Source organism: Drosophila eugracilis, unplaced genomic scaffold (assembly GCF_018153835.1).
Source record: "Drosophila eugracilis isolate 14026-0451.02 unplaced genomic scaffold, ASM1815383v1 contig_2155, whole genome shotgun sequence".
Taxonomy (NCBI): Eukaryota; Metazoa; Arthropoda; class Insecta; order Diptera; family Drosophilidae; genus Drosophila; species Drosophila eugracilis.
Window position 1 is genome coordinate 673,205 of NW_024573039.1, and position 18,076 is coordinate 691,280.

Genomic DNA, 18,076 nt, shown 5'->3' on the forward strand with positions numbered 1-18,076 from the left:
GCATGGCTATACCAATGACTGTTTTATGCAGCTAACAACCAAACCTTACCATCCCTTTACTTACTTTTTTCGTTACTCCTCTGATTTGTTGCTGCGAGGGCTGAGTTAATGGATAAAAAATCAGGAAACCCATTTTTAACAGAAACTTTCAATACCATGTTTAGTTTTTTAGCTCTTACTCGGCCAAAACAAGACGGACAGCAAAAAGAACGGCTGTTTTGTGCTGCTAACGACCACCACTTACTACCCCTATCACTCGTTTTTCGATTTTGGGAAAGTCAATTTTGGCTCAAATTTCGCATTTTTGATAAGGGGTACCATCATCAAAATTTTCAAAAATGGGCCGAAGATGAAGTTTCCCAGCATTGAATGCAAACCAATTGAGAATCATGGCAATCAAATTACGAGCCCTACGAGGTATTACATTCCTCATTTGGACCATATTTCGCTGAGCAATGGCTAAAAAACTGATTTTTTTGTGCTCAAAATCAAGTATACGCCTATTGACTGCAGAGATCCCGGTTTCGTCGCGGTTCCTAAGCTCTAACTTTGTCAAAACAAGACGCATTGCCAAAACAATGACTGTTTTATGCAGCCAACAACCAACACTTTAAGCCCCTATACCCACTTTTTACATTAGTCTACTGCTCTTTTGCTGCGAGGGCTGATTTAAAGGCTAAAAAATCAAAATTCAATATTGGTTGATGTTTTTTAGCTCTAGCTTGGTCAATACAAGACGCACAGCTAAAGGAACGACTGTTTTATGCAGCTAACAACCAAAACTTAACAGCCCTTTACTTACTTTTTTCGTTACTCCTCTGATTTGTTTCTGCGAGGGCTGAGTTAACGGATAAAAAATCAGGAAACCCATTTTTAACAGAAACTTTCAATACCATGTTCAGCTTTTTAGCTCTAGCTCGGCCAAAACAAGAGGCACAGCCAAAAGAATGACTGTTTTGTGCTGCTAATAACCAAAACTAACTACCCCTATCACTCGCTTTTTGATTTTGGAAAAGTCAATTTTGGCCCAAATTTCGCATTTTTTCAAATTGGGCCGAAAATGAAGTTTCCCAGATTTGAATGCAAACCAATTGGGAATCATGGCAATCAAATTACGAGCCCTACGAGGTATTACATTCCTCATTTGGACCATATTTGGCTGTGCTATGGCCAAAGAACAGATTTGTTTTGTGCCCAAAGTTATGCTACGTCTTTTGACAGCAGAGAGGCCGGCTTTGTTGCCGTTGCTTAGCTCTAACTTTGTCAAAACAAGCCGCATGGCTATACCAATGACTGTTTTATGCAGCTAACAACCAAAACTTGACACCCCTTTACTTACTTTTTTCGTTACTCCTCTGATTTGTTGCTGCGAGGGTTGAGTTAATGGCTAAAAAATCAGGAAACCCATTTTTAACAGACATTTTCAATACCATGTTTAGTTTTTTAGCTCTAGCTCGGCCAAAACAAGACGCACAGCCAAAAGATTGACTGTTTTGTGCAGCTAACGACCGATACTAACCACCCCTATCACTCGTTTTTCGATTTTGGGAAAGTCAATTTTGACCCAAATTTCGCATATTTGATAAGGGGTACCATCATCAAAATTTTCAAAAATGGGCCAAAAATGAAGTTTCCCAGCATTGAAAGCAAACCAATTGGGAATCATGGCAATCAAATTACGAGCCCTACGAGGTATTACATTCTCCATTTAGGCTATTTTTGGCTGAGCAAAGGCTAAGCAACTTATATTTTTGCGCGCAAAATCAAGTATACGTCTATTGACTGCAGAGATCCCGATTTCGTCGTGGTTCCTAGCTCTAACTTTGTCAAAACAAGCCGAATGTCTAAACCAATGACTGCTTCATGCAGCTAGCTACCGAAACTAAAGGCTCCCATACTTGCTTATATCATTACTCGGCTTTTCGGTGCGAGCTCTTATTTAATGTAAACAAAATAGGAAACTTGTTAAAATTATGAAAAACTAAGTTTTATGTGAACTGTTCAATTGAAATAAGGAAATGATATAAAAGGCCTGAGGGGATACGAGATGAAGAAAACCATTTTTTGTTACACAACCATATGTAATACCTCGTAGGGCTCGTAATTTGACTGGCATGATTCCCAATTGGTTTGCATTCAAACATTTATCCGCCTTTCATCGTTAATTGAGCTCAAATTCTTCGTTATTAGAAGTTTGTAAGCATTTAAATCATATCGTTAAAATATTTCAAATCAAATATAATTCAAAATGTGCAGCAAAAGACGACAGAGGTCGCTTTAACCGACAAAATATCGATATTAAAGGTAGGTGTATTTGCTAACTACCAGTTACCAGTTATAAATGTTCAATGTACCCAGACGTATGAACCAGAAAAATACAAAAAAATGCCAAATGTGGAAAATGTACTTGCTAAAGAAGGATGGCATATTCGCTAGGCTTTGAAGGTGCATTTACCTTCTGCGACTTTTTTGTATTGTCAATGTGACCAAGTCCGCGCTCCATAAAAATACCCCACAAGAGCACACCAATTTATGAATAAATAAAGTATATATTCTAAAACCTACTACGGTCTCACCACTTTACGAATTTCATTCGCCAAGTGAGCACGCGGCTTCGTCTGATTCTGCAAAAGAAGTTTTTATTCTGTGACTTTTGTGAGAAGTTATCAATTGAAGGTATTGTGCTATTTTCTATATCTATCACCATTTCAAAGCATTTTTTGCTTTACAAAACGAAAGAAAAGTAGGCTGACAATAAGTGCATGGTGTTCTCTGTAAAAATTTGCCATTGATTTTTTTTTCTTCACGTCACCTTGCGCTAGATTCTGTAGTTATGTAATGTGCTAATTTTTTTATTGTGTCGGTGGTGGTTTAACTAATTTTTTTTTATATGTAAGACAAGCTGCTCTGGTTTGACTGCACCGAAAATAACTCCTTATATGCGGTTTGAAAATAGCCGAAAAGTGCTTACATAACCAAGGAAAGGAATAATCGTGCCGAAATTGTGTTTCCCGTAAATGAAACACGTAATAAACTGGGCGTACATATGAGCTTTTTAGGTTTTCAATCTATGATATATTGTAAGAACATTAATTGATCCGAAAGAAAATTAAAGCCACGCTGGATCATTTTCCCCATCTTTTTCTTCACTTTTTTTTTTTGCAACCACGCTGGAACTGCCAACTTATGCAATTGGTAACGAGTTGGCAGGCCGGTTGTCGGTACGAAAAATTTGCACATCACTATGCGGATTTTTGTAATGAGAATCTTACAAATATTGAGTTAAATTGGCCTGCATTTGCATATCTATACTCATATGTAGTGTGTGCAGGCGAGTTATAAGTTAAAATGTAGCAATTGATTGTTCTATTGCCCCGTCATACTCACGCACACATTGGCGAATAAATTCCATGTGCCACTAGCTCCTTCTCGCTCACTCCTATGCCAGACACCAGCTGCGCGTGCAAGTGCTTAGCTATGTGAGCGTGCGTGTAAAAGAGAAAGAAATAGTGAGTGTGCTAAATTTTAAGAGAAAATGTAACTACTACTCTTTTAACCTTCCTTTCTCTTCTGACCTGCTTTCTTCTTTTCATTAGAGGTAAAAAGTTCTTGCAAAAAACCGGGTTTCCCTAAATTTCATATATTTATGAACTGCCACCCTATATTAACCCCATGTGACGTCAATCGTAAAACTTCGTCTAGTATTCATGTGATTTTATGTTTATTTTGCCCCTTTGTGTGGCCTTTTAGCGCCATTTTGCACTGATTAGAGATTAGTGTTTATTGTTACATCTCAATGGCGAATCGCATCACATTTCTCGCCATTCGGCGGAAATTTTCAGTGTGATTTTCGGGCCGCCGCTTGTTTATTCCACTCCATTTTAAATTTATTGTTTAGTCTTGGAAATCCGAACCACACACTGAGAGAAAGAAATAAGCGTTAAATTTAAGCAATTCAGCATTTTTAAAAAACGTCGCAACTGCACTTTTTTTTCCCCAATTTTTGCTCGCTCTTTACCTTTTGTTTTTATGGGCAGAAAGCCAGCGCCCCCTTTCCTATGTTTTTTATGTAATTATTTTGTGATAACGGGACCTTGAAAAAGCGTCGCAGACAGTTATATAAATAACTGTATTAGCAGCGGCGTTTATCTAATCGCTTCACGCACTTTTTTTTCGAGCTGCCGCCCTTCCGCGTGCGCGAAAGAGACGGAAGGAGAGAACGAAAAAGAGAGAGAGCGACAAGGCAGACGTCAGAAGGCAAAGTCACATGCTAACAGTGCTGCCCCCCTATATTTTGCAATGAAGCTAAATGTTAAATATAGCTAAGCAATTATATAGTTGAAAGTAATTAAAAACATTTAACTCTTTAAGAATCTATTACACTTAAACTTTGTATTATAAATAGTTTCTGATCCCAATTATCTTGTGAGTGGTCTTTGTTTAAATAATAGTGATAAAGAACTGTTTTGTTTTTTGTGCTTACTTAAAATGTTTTCCGTATACAAAGGCTGTTAAAGCAAAAGTAAAGCAAAAAAGTTTTGTAGCAAATTATATGATTTGTATTTGTTACACAATTTTTCATCACTACGCCCCATTAGTATAAAGGCATAATTTTGAAGTATGTAAAAAGTTTAATTTCGTAGATTAGAATTACAAAAAGGCAGTGCTATGAATGTTTTAAATGTAAATGCTAAATTAAATCTTAATTGTACTCATTAAATGTGAGCGTTCTGTTTTAAAAATCAATTCTTATAAATAACCAAATCTGGCTAGAAATAATAGCTGAGTTAACCAACTCTGCCTTCTAAGCAGCTGACTTCGGCTCTTTGCCAAATGTAAAATGTTGTGCGTTTCTTTTTGGCAAGCGTTTAGAAAGCGCCGCCGAAAACCTCGAAAGGGGTAAATGAAAAACAATTGGCCATATATGCATTTTCGGGCATGGCAGAAATGAAACAAAAAGTGTTTCTCTACTGAGTACTCTTCTTCGTACTACAACATTTCCTATTATGCAACAAACGGCATTGAATTCGAATTCTTAGCACTGATAAGCGGCGATCTCTCTCTCCCCCCGCCCCCGTCTACTAGTGGTTCTCGCTCGCACACGTGCTGTTGCCAACCGCTAGATGTCGCTCTCTGATTTTTGCACACTCAGCAGGAGAGAGGGTGACTAGTCCATATCTCTCTTTCGCTCATCTGTTGCTGAACTTGAAGACGACTGCGACGTCGACGTCGACGAAGGCAGCGCAGGCTAGCTGGCTGATTTCGGCGAACCGAACTTTCACAAGCAATTCAGTTGCCGTCCGGTTCAGACTTCTGACTTCCAAGGGAATAAGGATAAATTTTTTTTCGGTTTTGTGCTGTGATATAAAACACATACAAATAGTACGTATGAAAAAGCAAATTGAAAAATCAATTAACAAATTGAATACAATCGCAAATGCATTCATCATAGCCAAGCATTTAACCAACGCGTGTGATTCCTATTTCTTTTTTTTTTTTTTTTTAAACAACCAAGCCAAACCTTAAGCAAACTAAAGAATTTGCCTGGTTATGTAAAGCAATAAGAGTTGAACTTGAATCTTTAAAACTTTTTTTTTATTCTGCGGTGTGGTGCTACTTTTCGGTCTTATGCAATCAATAACAATGAATTAAGAATAAACTTAACCCTGGATTGTGTGGATACAACTACTCAGCCTTCGGTGGAAGCTTTCCACGTGCAACTGTAGAAGAATTTTCCAGCTGAGTGGCTATTACATCACGAGTTCTCTTTGGTCAATTGTTAAAAAAAAAAAAAAAGAAAAGCTTCGCTCTCTTCCAGACAATCAAAAGTTTAACCCGATTAGATAACGGTTGTTGTGGAAGAGAACAACAGCCAAAGCCTAAGAGAACCAAAGCTCTCTTTCGTTGCCAAATGTGTTACATAAAACCATTGTCAATGAAATGCTAATTTAATTTCGCTAAAAATTTTATTGAAACATACGGCTAAAGAAGAGCGGCGACGGCTGCTGCTCTTGAAAGTCTAAAATTAACGTAACACGCTTCAATGGCGAATGCCAGCTGCCAAAAAAAAGAAAAAAGTTTGGCCCCTATAGCCATCTTGCTCACACCCACACAAATGCCTATATACTGGCATTTTCCATTGAACTTTTTTCGATTCTATTCTCTTTAAAATTTTTTTTTTTCTGTGGTGTGGCAATTATGCAATCTCAATGAAAACCAGTAAAAGGCCGATTTATTTAAAGAGAACTGCAAATGATTTATGTCAATTCTACATAAAATAAATTGGATAAGCAATTTATTATTGCCACGTAATACTGTTTTCCCAACCACAAAGATAACTAAAACTCAACTCTTTAGTTTAAGGCTAAAAACTGGTTGGAACCAAGTTCGATTTTTGCTACAATCATTTATTCAGCCGTGTTCAAACCACGTGGCAACCGACCAATAAACTATATAATATTTTTTTTTTCTTTTTTGCACAAAACCAGTTTTGCCGGCAACTGACTACGTTCATAGCCATATAGTTAATACCTTGTACATGTATACTTGCTGCTGTCCCTGTCATATATCATCAAATATTAACCTCTAGTTTTAAGCTTTTATGTTTATATTTGTACTAACTCATTATGTACTGCATGTTTTTATCATTTTCGCGTTTCATTTGTCGCTAAAACCATTTTATTTCACCTCACACTGTATTAAACCCATTAGTGCTGATAAAAAAAAACAAAAAAAAAAAGTGCATGTTTTTCGGTTTCGGTTTGTGTATCGCATCTCCCACATATTATTATTTAGAGCATTGACAAATTTTCACATTTTCATTTGGCTTTGGGCTATTCTTCTATTGTGCCTTCTGCACCTGTGTAAAGAAAGTGAATCGTACATCCATCATACAAAATACCGTAAACGTATATCGTAAAACGTAACATTATGCAACGCATGGGGAGCGGTTCCTGCCTCCCATCCGTATATCAAGCACCACCTGCATGTCATTGGGATATCATCCATAACATCACCGAAGTCTCATCATCATCGGTATCGACTATCGGTATATCCATCCAACGCAACACTGCTTAAGAAGATGAGCGTGATTAATGAGAATTTCGGGCAATTGCGCGATGTGTTTACAGCAAAATGGGCAAGGATTTTGATGCTGTTGGATTCGTCAAGGATTTCGCTGCCGGAGGTATCTCCGCAGCTGTCTCGAAGACTGCCGTCGCCCCCATTGAGCGTGTGAAACTGCTCCTGCAGGTTCAGCACATCTCGAAACAAATCAGCCCCGACAAGCAGTACAAGGGCATGGTTGATTGCTTTATCCGCATTCCAAAGGAACAGGGATTCACGTCGTTCTGGCGCGGTAACTTGGCCAACGTCATCAGATACTTCCCGACCCAGGCTCTGAACTTTGCCTTCAAGGACAAGTACAAGCAGGTGAGACGAGTCGCGTCTTTAAGCCCTTTACCAGGCAGCTCAAAATCTGTAGCAAATCTGACGATCCAATGCTTCTGTAACGTAGGTCTTCCTGGGAGGTGTTGACAAGAACACCCAGTTCTGGCGCTACTTCGCCGGCAACTTGGCCTCCGGTGGTGCCGCTGGTGCTACCTCTCTGTGCTTTGTCTACCCCTTGGACTTTGCCCGTACTCGGTAAGTTGGAATGACTAAAAGATCTAAAACAATGAAAATTAACGAAATTCTTCCAATTTACCCAAAATAGCTTGGCTGCTGATACTGGCAAGGGTGGTCAGCGTGAATTCACCGGTCTGGGCAACTGCTTGACCAAGATCTTCAAGAGCGACGGCATCGTTGGATTGTACCGTGGTTTCGGAGTGTCCGTGCAGGGCATCATCATCTACCGTGCCGCCTACTTCGGCTTCTACGATACCGCTCGCGGTATGCTGCCCGACCCCAAGAACACACCCATCTACATCAGCTGGGCCATCGCCCAGGTTGTGACAACCGTCGCTGGCATCGTGTCCTATCCCTTCGATACCGTGCGTCGTCGCATGATGATGCAGTCTGGTCGCAAGGCCACCGAGATCATCTACAAGAACACACTGCACTGCTGGGGAACCATCGCCAAGCAGGAGGGTACTGGTGCCTTCTTCAAGGGCGCCTTCTCCAACGTTCTCAGAGGCACTGGTGGCGCTTTCGTGCTTGTGTTGTACGATGAGATCAAGAAGTTCTTGTAAATTAAATTATTAAATTATTCAAACAAGCAAAATACAACAACATACAACAACAATACATAAAAAACAAACAAGAAAAACTAAACACTACCAGCTAATTATGTTAGATAACTGAAAGAGAACAGCTAAGCAAAGTTTGATCTGCAACCAACACCTCTCTTACCAAGAACAACGGCAAGCAATAATAGCAAACCCTTCCTTCCTCCCTCCCCTTGATATAATTATAAAATTATATTAATTATAATAACTGGGAACTAATTTACGGAACGATGGCCAGAGTCAATAGAACAACAACAATACAACAGCAATGCTAGGGGCAGAGGGATTCGACTCAGCGCATGAGATATATACCCACTACACTGAACGACAAAACGAACATAGAACGACGATATTGATTAGTATTGTTAAGTTTGGGTTAGGCTATTTACTATATCCCTATATCATGTTGCTGGGTCGCGTCACATCTCCCCAGCCAAATCAGTGTTATCGATAAGATGCAAAGAATCGAACGAAGATCTGTAGATTCTTTAGTCTCCGACACGACAAACAAACTCAACTTCGGTTGGTTTAAAAATATATAAAAATTGATAAAAACAGTACAATGTTTTGGTTGTTTTCTTTCTGTGAAGAATTGTGTGCTTCTATATGACTATTAAGATTTTTCTTTCTGATCGCGGCAACCGTGAATATGTGTTTTGATTTCAAAAAAATATAGCATACTTTTATCAGGATTTCATAAAGATATTCAAATGGTAAATACTATCTTCGGCTAGTCGAAGTCATAAAACTTTCATGAAACTAAAAGCATCACAAAATTTGTTAGCTTTTAAAGAGAATTAAGAATCGCATAAATATTATTAATTACAAAAGCTTAATCTACACAAGCAAACTTAATGGTTTCAGAATGTAAAAATGTTCATAAACTTTATTTAATTTATTTCCTTGCAAGTGCAGAGGGATTTCCTCAGAGATTTTTTTCTTAAGGCCGAATGCAAACTAGTCACAGATTCTTAAAAGCCTCTGCTAAATAAATGATTCATTTTCTCTATAAATCAGAGACTGTTAAGTTCTTGGTATTTTTGATTTCCTGTTACACAAAATCTTTTGATAAGTTTTCAAGAATAATAAATTCTCTCAATAAAAGAAAAATTCTAATTTTTGCATCCAAGTAGGCTGAGGTATTGCCATCGCAGGTTAATGATTAGATCGAGCTCATAACAGTTCAGATCGTGTTCGTTGTTAAAGCAAAATTATAAGTAACAAAGAAAAAAATCTTTTATACATTTTACTTTAAAGCTTTGATGCTAAACTAAATCGTTTTTAAATTAGAAAAAACCAGTAAACAATAATCCAGTATGGGTGATGAAGGCGGTGGCGGCGGACATGGAAAGGGAGATCTTAAGTCCTTTCTTATGGACTTTATGATGGGCGGCGTTTCAGCTGCTATTGCCAAGACAGCGGTGGCGCCCATCGAGCGTGTGAAACTTATCCTGCAGGTACAGGAGGTGTCCAAGCAGATTGCAGCGGATCAGCGATACAAGGGCATAGTCGATTGCTTCATTCGTATTCCCAAAGAGCAGGGCTTCTCGTCCTTCTGGCGCGGTAACTTGGCCAACGTAATACGTTACTTTCCCACGCAAGCTCTGAACTTTGCCTTCAAGGATGTCTACAAATCGGTTCGTTTTTCCAGGAATTCCTATCAATTATCAATTTTTAACCCTTTAATCCATTACTGCAGGTCTTTCTTGGCGGTGTAGACAAGCATAAACAGTTTTGGCGACATTTTGCTGGAAACTTGGCCTCTGGCGGTGCTGCTGGTGCCACATCTCTGTGCTTCGTTTATCCACTGGACTTTGCCAGAACCCGGTGAGTTATGTTCTTGTAGATCATATACATTTCCTGTTTATTTGAATAATTCCTTACCATCTTTTGATAGTTTGGCCGCCGACGTGGGCAAGGGTGGCAATCGGGAGTTCACCGGTCTGATCGATTGCCTGATGAAGGTGATCAAAAGTGATGGTCCCATTGGCCTGTACCGAGGATTCATCGTATCGGTGCAGGGCATCATCATTTATCGTGCTGCCTACTTTGGATTCTATGACACGTGCCGTGACTTTCTGCCAAATCCCAAGAGCACACCCTTCTACGTGAGCTGGGCGATTGCTCAAGTGGTGACCACCGTGGCCGGTATTGCTTCCTATCCCTTTGACACTGTGCGTCGTCGCATGATGATGCAGTCCGGTCTGAAGAAGTCCGAGATGGTGTACAAAAACACGGCTCATTGCTGGATGGTGATTGCCAAGCAGGAGGGTATCGGTGCCTTTTTCAAGGGCGCACTATCGAATATCATTCGCGGCACAGGCGGCGCCTTGGTACTCGCCATTTACGACGAGATGAAGAAGTACTTTTAGCCCCGACGGACAGCTGTTTGTGGTAGGCCCATTTGGCCACCGCCATCAGCCTCACCAAATGGCACAACACGAGGTTGCGGCAACAGAAAATTAAACCATCAATACACCGGCTTCATCAATTCATAGAAGAGGACTGGGAACCCGATAAATTATATTTTGATTTGATCGACGGCAGGATAGCTGCCCCCTGTCCATCATCTCAAGTGTTTTTTTTTTCGCATTAGTTGAGAAAATACAAATAATTTATTGAACTTAAATCTTTGTTGCGCTCTTGTTTTGATTTCTCCGCGTGTTTGTGTTTTTCGGTGCATGATGTGTGTATTGACTAGGGTGGACCGCTTTCACAAAGACTCTCCTATTTGGCTAACCTTCTCGTAGCAGTCTAGCCCTTAACTATATGAAACTATAACAAAATGAAGGTTAAATCTGAGCCTACTTTGTCACACTTAATCATTCAAATCAAAAACAAAACCAAAGTATGTATTGAGTAAGTCGTAAGAATTGGAAAAAAAAAACCTTTTGACATAAGAACTGAAATGATATAATCATATACTAAATATATTTAGTTTCTTTGTGGCGCCTACCCTAGTCATTTTCGTAGATGTGTCCTTGTGCGGGTGGGTTTAAACTTAAACGTTAGTTAGGCATTTAAAGTAACATTAAAAACACATCAAGTCCATTTGCATGTGTCCTCGCATAAATTAACAACAAAAAACAGAAATACGTTGAAGGAAAAAAAAAAGGTTGAGGCGAAATTACAAATTACAAATTACAAGTACGCGATCTGCACTTATTCTTTAAACAATTAGAAAATATTCTACTCTAAGATCCAGCATTGAGTTTCGCGGACTTAGTGGGTGGCCCCGGACCTGTGGGCGAGGAACAGGAAGTAAGTGCCCGCCGCATAGGCCAGGAAATTGAACAGTCCAAAGACTCCGGCAGCAGTATTAGAACCGGAAGCAAAGCCCGTGGCATCCGACCATCTGGCCAACTGAACAATGAATCCGATGAAGTACAGTAGCGTCAGCACGGCGGTGGTAATTAATTCCTATTGTGAGATTAAGAAGGACTAACGATTAGTACTGGTAGTTCGGATGGATCAAATTCCTCCTCTACTCACCGCGAATATCCAGTTGACGGCCACGTTAAGGGACTCACGTATGCCCAGGAAGTAGGCGAAGATCAGCAGAATGTTTATAATGAACGAGAGCACGATCACAAACATGAAGAACGATGTGGCCGAGGTCAAAGGCGGAGCAGCCAGGGCCATGCAGATTATGCCAAACACCTGTTGATATACAGAGGTTAGAAAAAGAGTTATAGTAACATCAAATATGAATCATTATAAGTTTGAAGATTTAAGATTAACTTTCTTTCGGATTCATAAGAAGTAAGAAGTTTGGCATGGTAAGATTTCTTCATATATTGCCTTTAGTCTTAATGGGCAAAGTTAATAAGTTTTAGGAAATAGAAGATATGAGAAGTTTATACACATTTTAAGATCCATTTAAGGTAAATATTAATTTTGCCCACTTTTTAATCATTATTTTAATCACCGATTTCGCTTTAGTAAAATGCCTATTTAGGGTAAAGATCAATCTTTACTTAGCTAGCTATGGTTATTATTCTAGTAATTTTTCTCAATGATCAGCAAGATCGTGATCTGTAATTGAGGGTCGCCTCTTCAAGGCCATGTTTTCGTATCTGGAGTGAGAATGTCGTGATGTCACCTTTAATTGAATGCACAACATGAATGAAATGCCTGTGCCGAGAATCGAAGATTGTTCTCCGTCTAATTAAGCGGTGAATTCAAAGATTCTGCGTCAGTGCATATATATTTTGTAACAAAAGCCATGACTAGTATATAATTTTTATATTTATTTTTATTAAATTGTAATTTGGTAATCATAGAACAACAAATAAGATGTGAGAGTTGAAAATGTGGTTAATAATCTGGCAGCTTCAGCTTATATTATTTATATTTTAAGTTTTCTTAACACTAAGCTCTTATTATCTTCTGATTTACGTAGATGTATCACTAAATTAACCTTTCTTAATATACTAATCAATCTTTAAGATATTTTCAAGATTTTTGTATTCAAATTAAAGCAAATTGGTAAACTAAGTACCCCTAGAACTTAACACTGGCTGACAGTCTCTGATGACACATATTCTCCTGTGACTGAATCTCAGGTGACGTGTTTGTTGTTTACAACAATTAAAAAGCAATAAGCTTTTGGTGACACAAACAGCGGCAACAACAACAACAGCAGCAGCAGCAGCAGCAAAACACAAAAAATGAAAACAAGCAGGTGTGCAGTCGACTTCAGCATTTGGTTTTGGCTAAAACAAAAGGTACACGAAAAGTGAAAGCTGAAAGTTGTAGCCAGGCCAAAAGCGACCTGTTGATAGCAACATGTTGTTTCTGTTGCTGCCGCTGCTGTCTCCTTTGTTTTATTTTCTTTTTTTCTTTTTGCTATCTGGCAAACAATTAACTAACAGCAGCAGCAAATCAAAGGTTGATTGAACTGTCAGCAATGTGTTGATCTTGGCTTGCATTCCCACATTTTTTGAATGGTGTCCTCTTGATTTTTTTTTTTTTGTCAAATTTGCAGTTGACCGGACAGATGCGATCCACAAATTTGCGTCACTTTTTAAAAATAAAAGAAAGAAATTTGTGTCTGGGCATTATAGAAATTTTTATCTTTCGTAAACATAATTTATGGCTGCCTTTGTTTTTGTATATGTAGAGTAGTATGTATATATCTAACGACACAATTTGCATATGTGTCATATGTATATATATGCCATAGCTTATATACTTTTCTAGGAGCTATTCGAATCCGAACTGTGGTTTTGTAGTTCAAATTATATGGTAAAACCAGACATTCTGGGTACAGTTATTAGCCATCTGCCTTGTGGGGCATGAAACAGTGCGTAGAGAGCGAGTGCATCAAAGTATATCGATCACGGCTCCAGCATAATTATGTACTTTTATAGTGGTTTCAATGACGCGGAACGCAACTGAAATGTATCTGGTTCTTGGCCTCCGATTATACGGTCTGGGTGCCTAGCATTGTCTGCTCTTTCTGAAGTTCAATGGAAGCCAAAGAAGTTCCAATGGGCAAGCAAGCATGATCTTTTTTGACTTTGTAATATCATGTTCTAGCTATCTGAAAAGGATTTAAGAATTGAGGAACTACTTCAGAATGTCATAGTTTTAAAAAACCTTAAACTGATCATCTATAGAACGCTTTTATCTTCATTTTTAATATTAAACAAGTCCAAAATTCAAGTTAGCCTTGGCTATAACCTACTTTCTTTGTTAATTTCATAATTTAATCATCAATAACTCTGTTCTATTCCATAAACAATAAAGATAGCAAAGATTGTTCAAGATAGATAAGGGCAGTTCAGCGGCCAAAAGGCAAATAAACATACGATGCGGTTAGGAAAAATCATATACTCGTTGTATTTTCCCTACCATTTTGCACATCGGATTTGCTAACAACAATCTGTTAACAGGGCCAAGACGTAGCTTTAAAGATGAGCTCACCTTTCTGAGCGCAATACACTTAGTCAGCGTCAATTACCTAAAACGTACACAATATATATTTGCATAGCTGTGTGCACTTAGTACAGTGCGTTTCTAAACTGTAAGTGTCTATACTGTAAAGTCTATAAATAACAAGTTATTAATTAATAAGCTTAAAAATGATGTGTCACCATAGTAAGTGACCTAAATAGATACTAAATATTCCAATTTATATTCCCGATAGCTAAGTTAATACCAAAACGTATATTAAAAGATAATATGCTTTTACGTCTTTTGGGGCTTTGCTTATCAGTAAAAAACCAACTGTCTTACGTATATGGAACGCACTGTATGTGGCCTGAACACGACTGAATTGATGCCGCAACGATCGATCGCATTCTCCAAACCGCCAACAAACACCGGCAACTGTCTAAAGTGACTTTTGGGTCGACTACCCCCGATTCCCGCCTCCGCATTACTCTAAAGCTTTTTGTGGTAAGAATTTCTTGAATGACACCGAATGTGTGTCATAATTTCCGCTTTTGGCGAGAACATAAAAATTAAAATCCACGACAATAATGCCAAACAATGTTGTGTGCTATACGATTTGGCAGCTTCCAAAATATCTTACGTAATTGCTATTATAAAAAGTTCCCAAAGGCAGGCGACCAAGACCAACAAAACTTAATAATAAATCGTGTTCTTTCCGATTTGCATATATATATATATATTGCGTGTGTCTCTACATATATAAACATATATTTATCTGTATATATAGAGCACAAACTTGGCCGTGGAATGCATATATGCTCGGCCATCTATGTATATATGTAAATAAGTTAAGGCAATTCGGGGTCCAAAATGCTAATTGCCAGAGCAGAACGATAAGATATGGCCGATAGGATTCCACAAATTGGTTTGTCACTGTCCAAGAATTGTAATATTTTCGGGGGTATTTTTGGTTGCAGTGGGACCAAGGGGCGAATGAGTAATGGGCCTGGGCAAATTAGCAATCGACGGTCAGGTGTCAGGAATCGATTGGCTTATCACCACAACAGTGGCTACTAAAAGTGCCCTCTTTCACTCGACTCGTACAGGTGGTGGTTGCCTAATTATCGCCCACTTTTCACGGATAACGGAGCGTATGAGTAATGGCCGATTAGCTTGTCTTTTAACTATCTTAGAAGTTGATTAAAGTGAGTCACGCTCGGTTGACTATACTATATATTTTGAAAAAAGAATACAAACTAAATAGTAATAAAAGATAGTGTTGTATATAAAATACTTTGTAATCTTAAGTTAGATTTTTTTTTTAAGATAAAATTAGAGTTTCAGCTAAGGAAATGGCATAGAAAAGTATATTCAGTCTTAAAATAGATAGCCATGAATGTATATAAGCTAACTAAGAGCTTATTTTAACAATAACTAGAAAACTTGTCAATTATTAAATTATTTATTAAGAGGGTTAAGAGCAAGAAGTCTCAATTTCCGTTTGGGAACCATGCAGGTGCATATATGGCCGTGTTTTTGTGGCAATGTTAAGTGTACCACTTTTACATATTTTATATTGGACCTGCGGCTATCAGGAGACTATCGCTAAAGGCGGTGCCGATAAGATTAGCTGCCACAAATATCCCCTTTGACAGACAGAATGGTAACCACCGAAAAAATATAAACAAATGGCCATTTGTGACATCAATGCATTCAATAAGAGATAAGTTTTCGCTTTCATTTTCGCTAGATCAGTGGAAATTTTAAAAAGCTCCTTCTTTGTTAACTACAGGAGCCTCCTTTAACCTCCATAGATTCGCTTAATCGCCGTTTGTCAGGGCAGAAAATCAATAAATAGCACTTAATAAGCGACAGTTTATTGCGATGGTAATCATATCAGCGAGTTAACCACCCATTTCCGACCCCCCTATTTATTCAGTATTGATTTTTACTGACAACTGACGAGCGGTTAATAATGCATTTTTCATGTGTGCCCCAGCAGTTGTCGGCGCCCAACAAGGTCCTTCGACCTTGATACTATATAATAGTAAATACTGAAAAATGCTAAAAAGCTTGCTTATATCTCAAGAGGAACTTTCTACACCTGACCAGGTGACACACACACACACAGCTGAGTTACAAGTATCTGAGTACTTGCCAGTTCGAGTGACTTGTGTGTTGGCGTTGATACTGATGCATCGCCCACACACTCCTCACTCCATTTGTGCCCATTGCGTTTGTGGGAAAAATCAAAGCTTCAAATTCCATGCCAAATGGAGTTTGTCTAGAATTTCTGCAGGGGCAATTGGATACAAATAGAGTCGTCTCAATTGACCACATGGCCTCGAAGCTCACATGTTTGCAGTTCCCACAAGTTGTCTTTGCCCCCTATCTTATCCGCCTTAAGTCTAATGAGATCCTGTCATACCTATATCTTATATGGCAAATATATACTTATTGGTATATTTGTAGTATTGAGTACACATCGAGGGACACTAGGCTTTCTAAAGTCTCAAGATATCTCGATAAAGAATGGTGGGGCAAAGCAAACGGTTGATAAAACTGTTCAATTCATAACGATAACAGTTTTGTTGAGTATTCCCTGTTGTTTTAAACTTTTCTAAAGTTCTTGTTACGACTCATATTCATAATTTTTGTTTCAAAAAACAAGCCTTTTGGGAGAAAATAGAGCTCATAGCATTTCCGGCATGGCAATATTTTAGCTTTCAAGGCTGAAATATGAAACTTATCAAAATTGTTTTTGACATACGTTTCCCAAAAGCTGTAATAATTCACATTTTTTATCGTAATTCAATTTTTTAATTATACTTAATGAGATGTATAAGTATAAAATTGGCCACGTTCCAGAGACCATATTCAAAATGTCATAGATTTTAGATTTTTGAAGAATTTTGTGTTGGACAGAACACAATGTGGATCGTATTCAGTAATTTCAAAGTGACAAATGCCAAAAAAGAACTTTAAACTCAAAATAAAAATGGATTTTAATCGATTTAAACTGAATCTTAGCTTTTGTAGACCCTAAGGATATAACCTTTTTCCAGTTTAAAAGGTTTATCTTTTAAACTAAAGTACTTACAAATTGGATAATCTTGAGAATGCCTGGAACGGTGCGGAAATAGTCGACGTTTAGACGGGTGCCGCCCAAGAAGGTGTTATCGCCTCCAACGGTCGGATTTGGACCACCGGGCGGTCCATTCGTTGTTGTTGTTGTTGTACGCTCAATATTGACCACGGTCTCGACCATATTGTTGCTGTTTTTAGTTTGGGCTTAGTTTACTTTGGCGGGGAGTTTAGCTGGGCAAGAACTATTTTTAAACACTTGTCGCGATTGTCTTGTCACAATAAAATAAGACGGCAAAAAAATAACCAACGCTTTCTATATGTTCGCTGGTCGGGTCGATCGGCGGCTATATCTATATGTTGTTATATATATGTTGTATGTGTAAGTGACGCCCTCGCGCGCTTCTGATTTTCAAATATAAATCGTGTGTGTAGGTATATCAGTGTGCAGTATAGTATCTGGTAGTAAGCTATAGGTATTGAGCTATATATCCGTGCGCTGCGCTACGTTTGCTGGCGTTCTTTTGTCCACGGCGGTCGCTTGTCGACTGAACTGCGAACTGAACTTGCCGTCGCCGCTGCAGCCTAACGGTTTAACCGAGCGTCGCGCCATGCCGCTCACTCTCACTCTCGCTCTCGTTCGCACTCGCAGTCGCTCTCCCACTCGGCCAGTTAGTTAGTCGGTTAGTTAGTAAGCTGCGCGCGCCCTTTGACGACGCCCCTGCGCCAATTCACCTCCCACCGCCCATTGCCCCCCTCTCAGGGGGCAAACTAGTTTGCTGCGCTTGCGCCGCCGATTCTTACACACTGCACAGTGGGATAGATAGTAATTTTTTTGGGGTTTACTTACATATATTAGAGGGACTTGG

The 18,076-nt window shown here is 38.8% G+C and overlaps 3 protein-coding genes across 4 annotated transcripts; 2 read left to right on the plus strand and 1 right to left on the minus strand.

Annotated features, from left to right (window-relative positions):
- The first annotated feature begins 2,546 nt into the window (after positions 1-2,546).
- LOC108110140 (ADP,ATP carrier protein) lies at positions 2,547-8,785 on the plus strand. 2 transcript variants are annotated; one of them, XM_017219054.1, is made up of 4 exons: positions 2,547-2,676; positions 7,131-7,431; positions 7,517-7,644; positions 7,715-8,785. In XM_017219054.1, the coding sequence occupies exons 2-4, from the start codon at positions 7,135-7,137 to the stop codon at positions 8,187-8,189; spliced, it is 900 nt and encodes a 299-aa protein (XP_017074543.1). In that variant the 5' UTR covers positions 2,547-2,676; positions 7,131-7,134; the 3' UTR covers positions 8,190-8,785. The 2 variants fall into 2 exon arrangements, with proteins under 2 accessions (XP_017074543.1, XP_017074544.1); XM_017219055.1 differs by lacking the exon at positions 2,547-2,676 and adding an exon at positions 5,260-5,382.
- Positions 8,786-9,380: 595 nt separating this feature from the next.
- On the plus strand, positions 9,381-10,854 carry LOC108110139 (ADP,ATP carrier protein). Its single transcript, XM_017219053.1, has 3 exons — positions 9,381-9,862; positions 9,925-10,052; positions 10,123-10,854. The coding sequence occupies exons 1-3, from the start codon at positions 9,542-9,544 to the stop codon at positions 10,595-10,597; spliced, it is 924 nt and encodes a 307-aa protein (XP_017074542.1). The 5' UTR covers positions 9,381-9,541; the 3' UTR covers positions 10,598-10,854.
- LOC108110141 lies at positions 10,822-17,755 on the minus strand. The gene is made up of 3 exons (XM_017219056.2): positions 17,224-17,755; positions 11,718-11,885; positions 10,822-11,645 (listed from the first exon to the last, which is right to left on the minus strand). The coding sequence occupies exons 1-3, from the start codon at positions 17,389-17,391 to the stop codon at positions 11,448-11,450; spliced, it is 534 nt and encodes a 177-aa protein (XP_017074545.1). The 5' UTR covers positions 17,392-17,755; the 3' UTR covers positions 10,822-11,447.
- Between the last annotated feature and the right edge of the window lie 321 nt (positions 17,756-18,076).

Coding starts and splice junctions, on each gene's coding strand:
- LOC108110140 (XM_017219054.1), top strand. CDS start 7,135: ATGGGCAAGGATTTTGATGCTGTTGGATTCGTCAAGGATTTCGCTGCC. Junction 7,432..7,516: donor TCAAGGACAAGTACAAGCAG/GTGAGACGAGTC, acceptor TCTGTAACGTAG/GTCTTCCTGGGAGGTGTTGA. Junction 7,645..7,714: donor TTGGACTTTGCCCGTACTCG/GTAAGTTGGAAT, acceptor TACCCAAAATAG/CTTGGCTGCTGATACTGGCA.
- LOC108110139 (XM_017219053.1), top strand. CDS start 9,542: ATGGGTGATGAAGGCGGTGGCGGCGGACATGGAAAGGGAGATCTTAAG. Junction 9,863..9,924: donor TCAAGGATGTCTACAAATCG/GTTCGTTTTTCC, acceptor CCATTACTGCAG/GTCTTTCTTGGCGGTGTAGA. Junction 10,053..10,122: donor CTGGACTTTGCCAGAACCCG/GTGAGTTATGTT, acceptor ATCTTTTGATAG/TTTGGCCGCCGACGTGGGCA.
- LOC108110141 (XM_017219056.2), bottom strand. CDS start 17,391: ATGGTCGAGACCGTGGTCAATATTGAGCGTACAACAACAACAACAACG. Junction 11,886..17,223: donor TTCTCAAGATTATCCAATTT/GTAAGTACTTTA, acceptor GTATATCAACAG/GTGTTTGGCATAATCTGCAT. Junction 11,646..11,717: donor CCGTCAACTGGATATTCGCG/GTGAGTAGAGGA, acceptor ATCTCACAATAG/GAATTAATTACCACCGCCGT.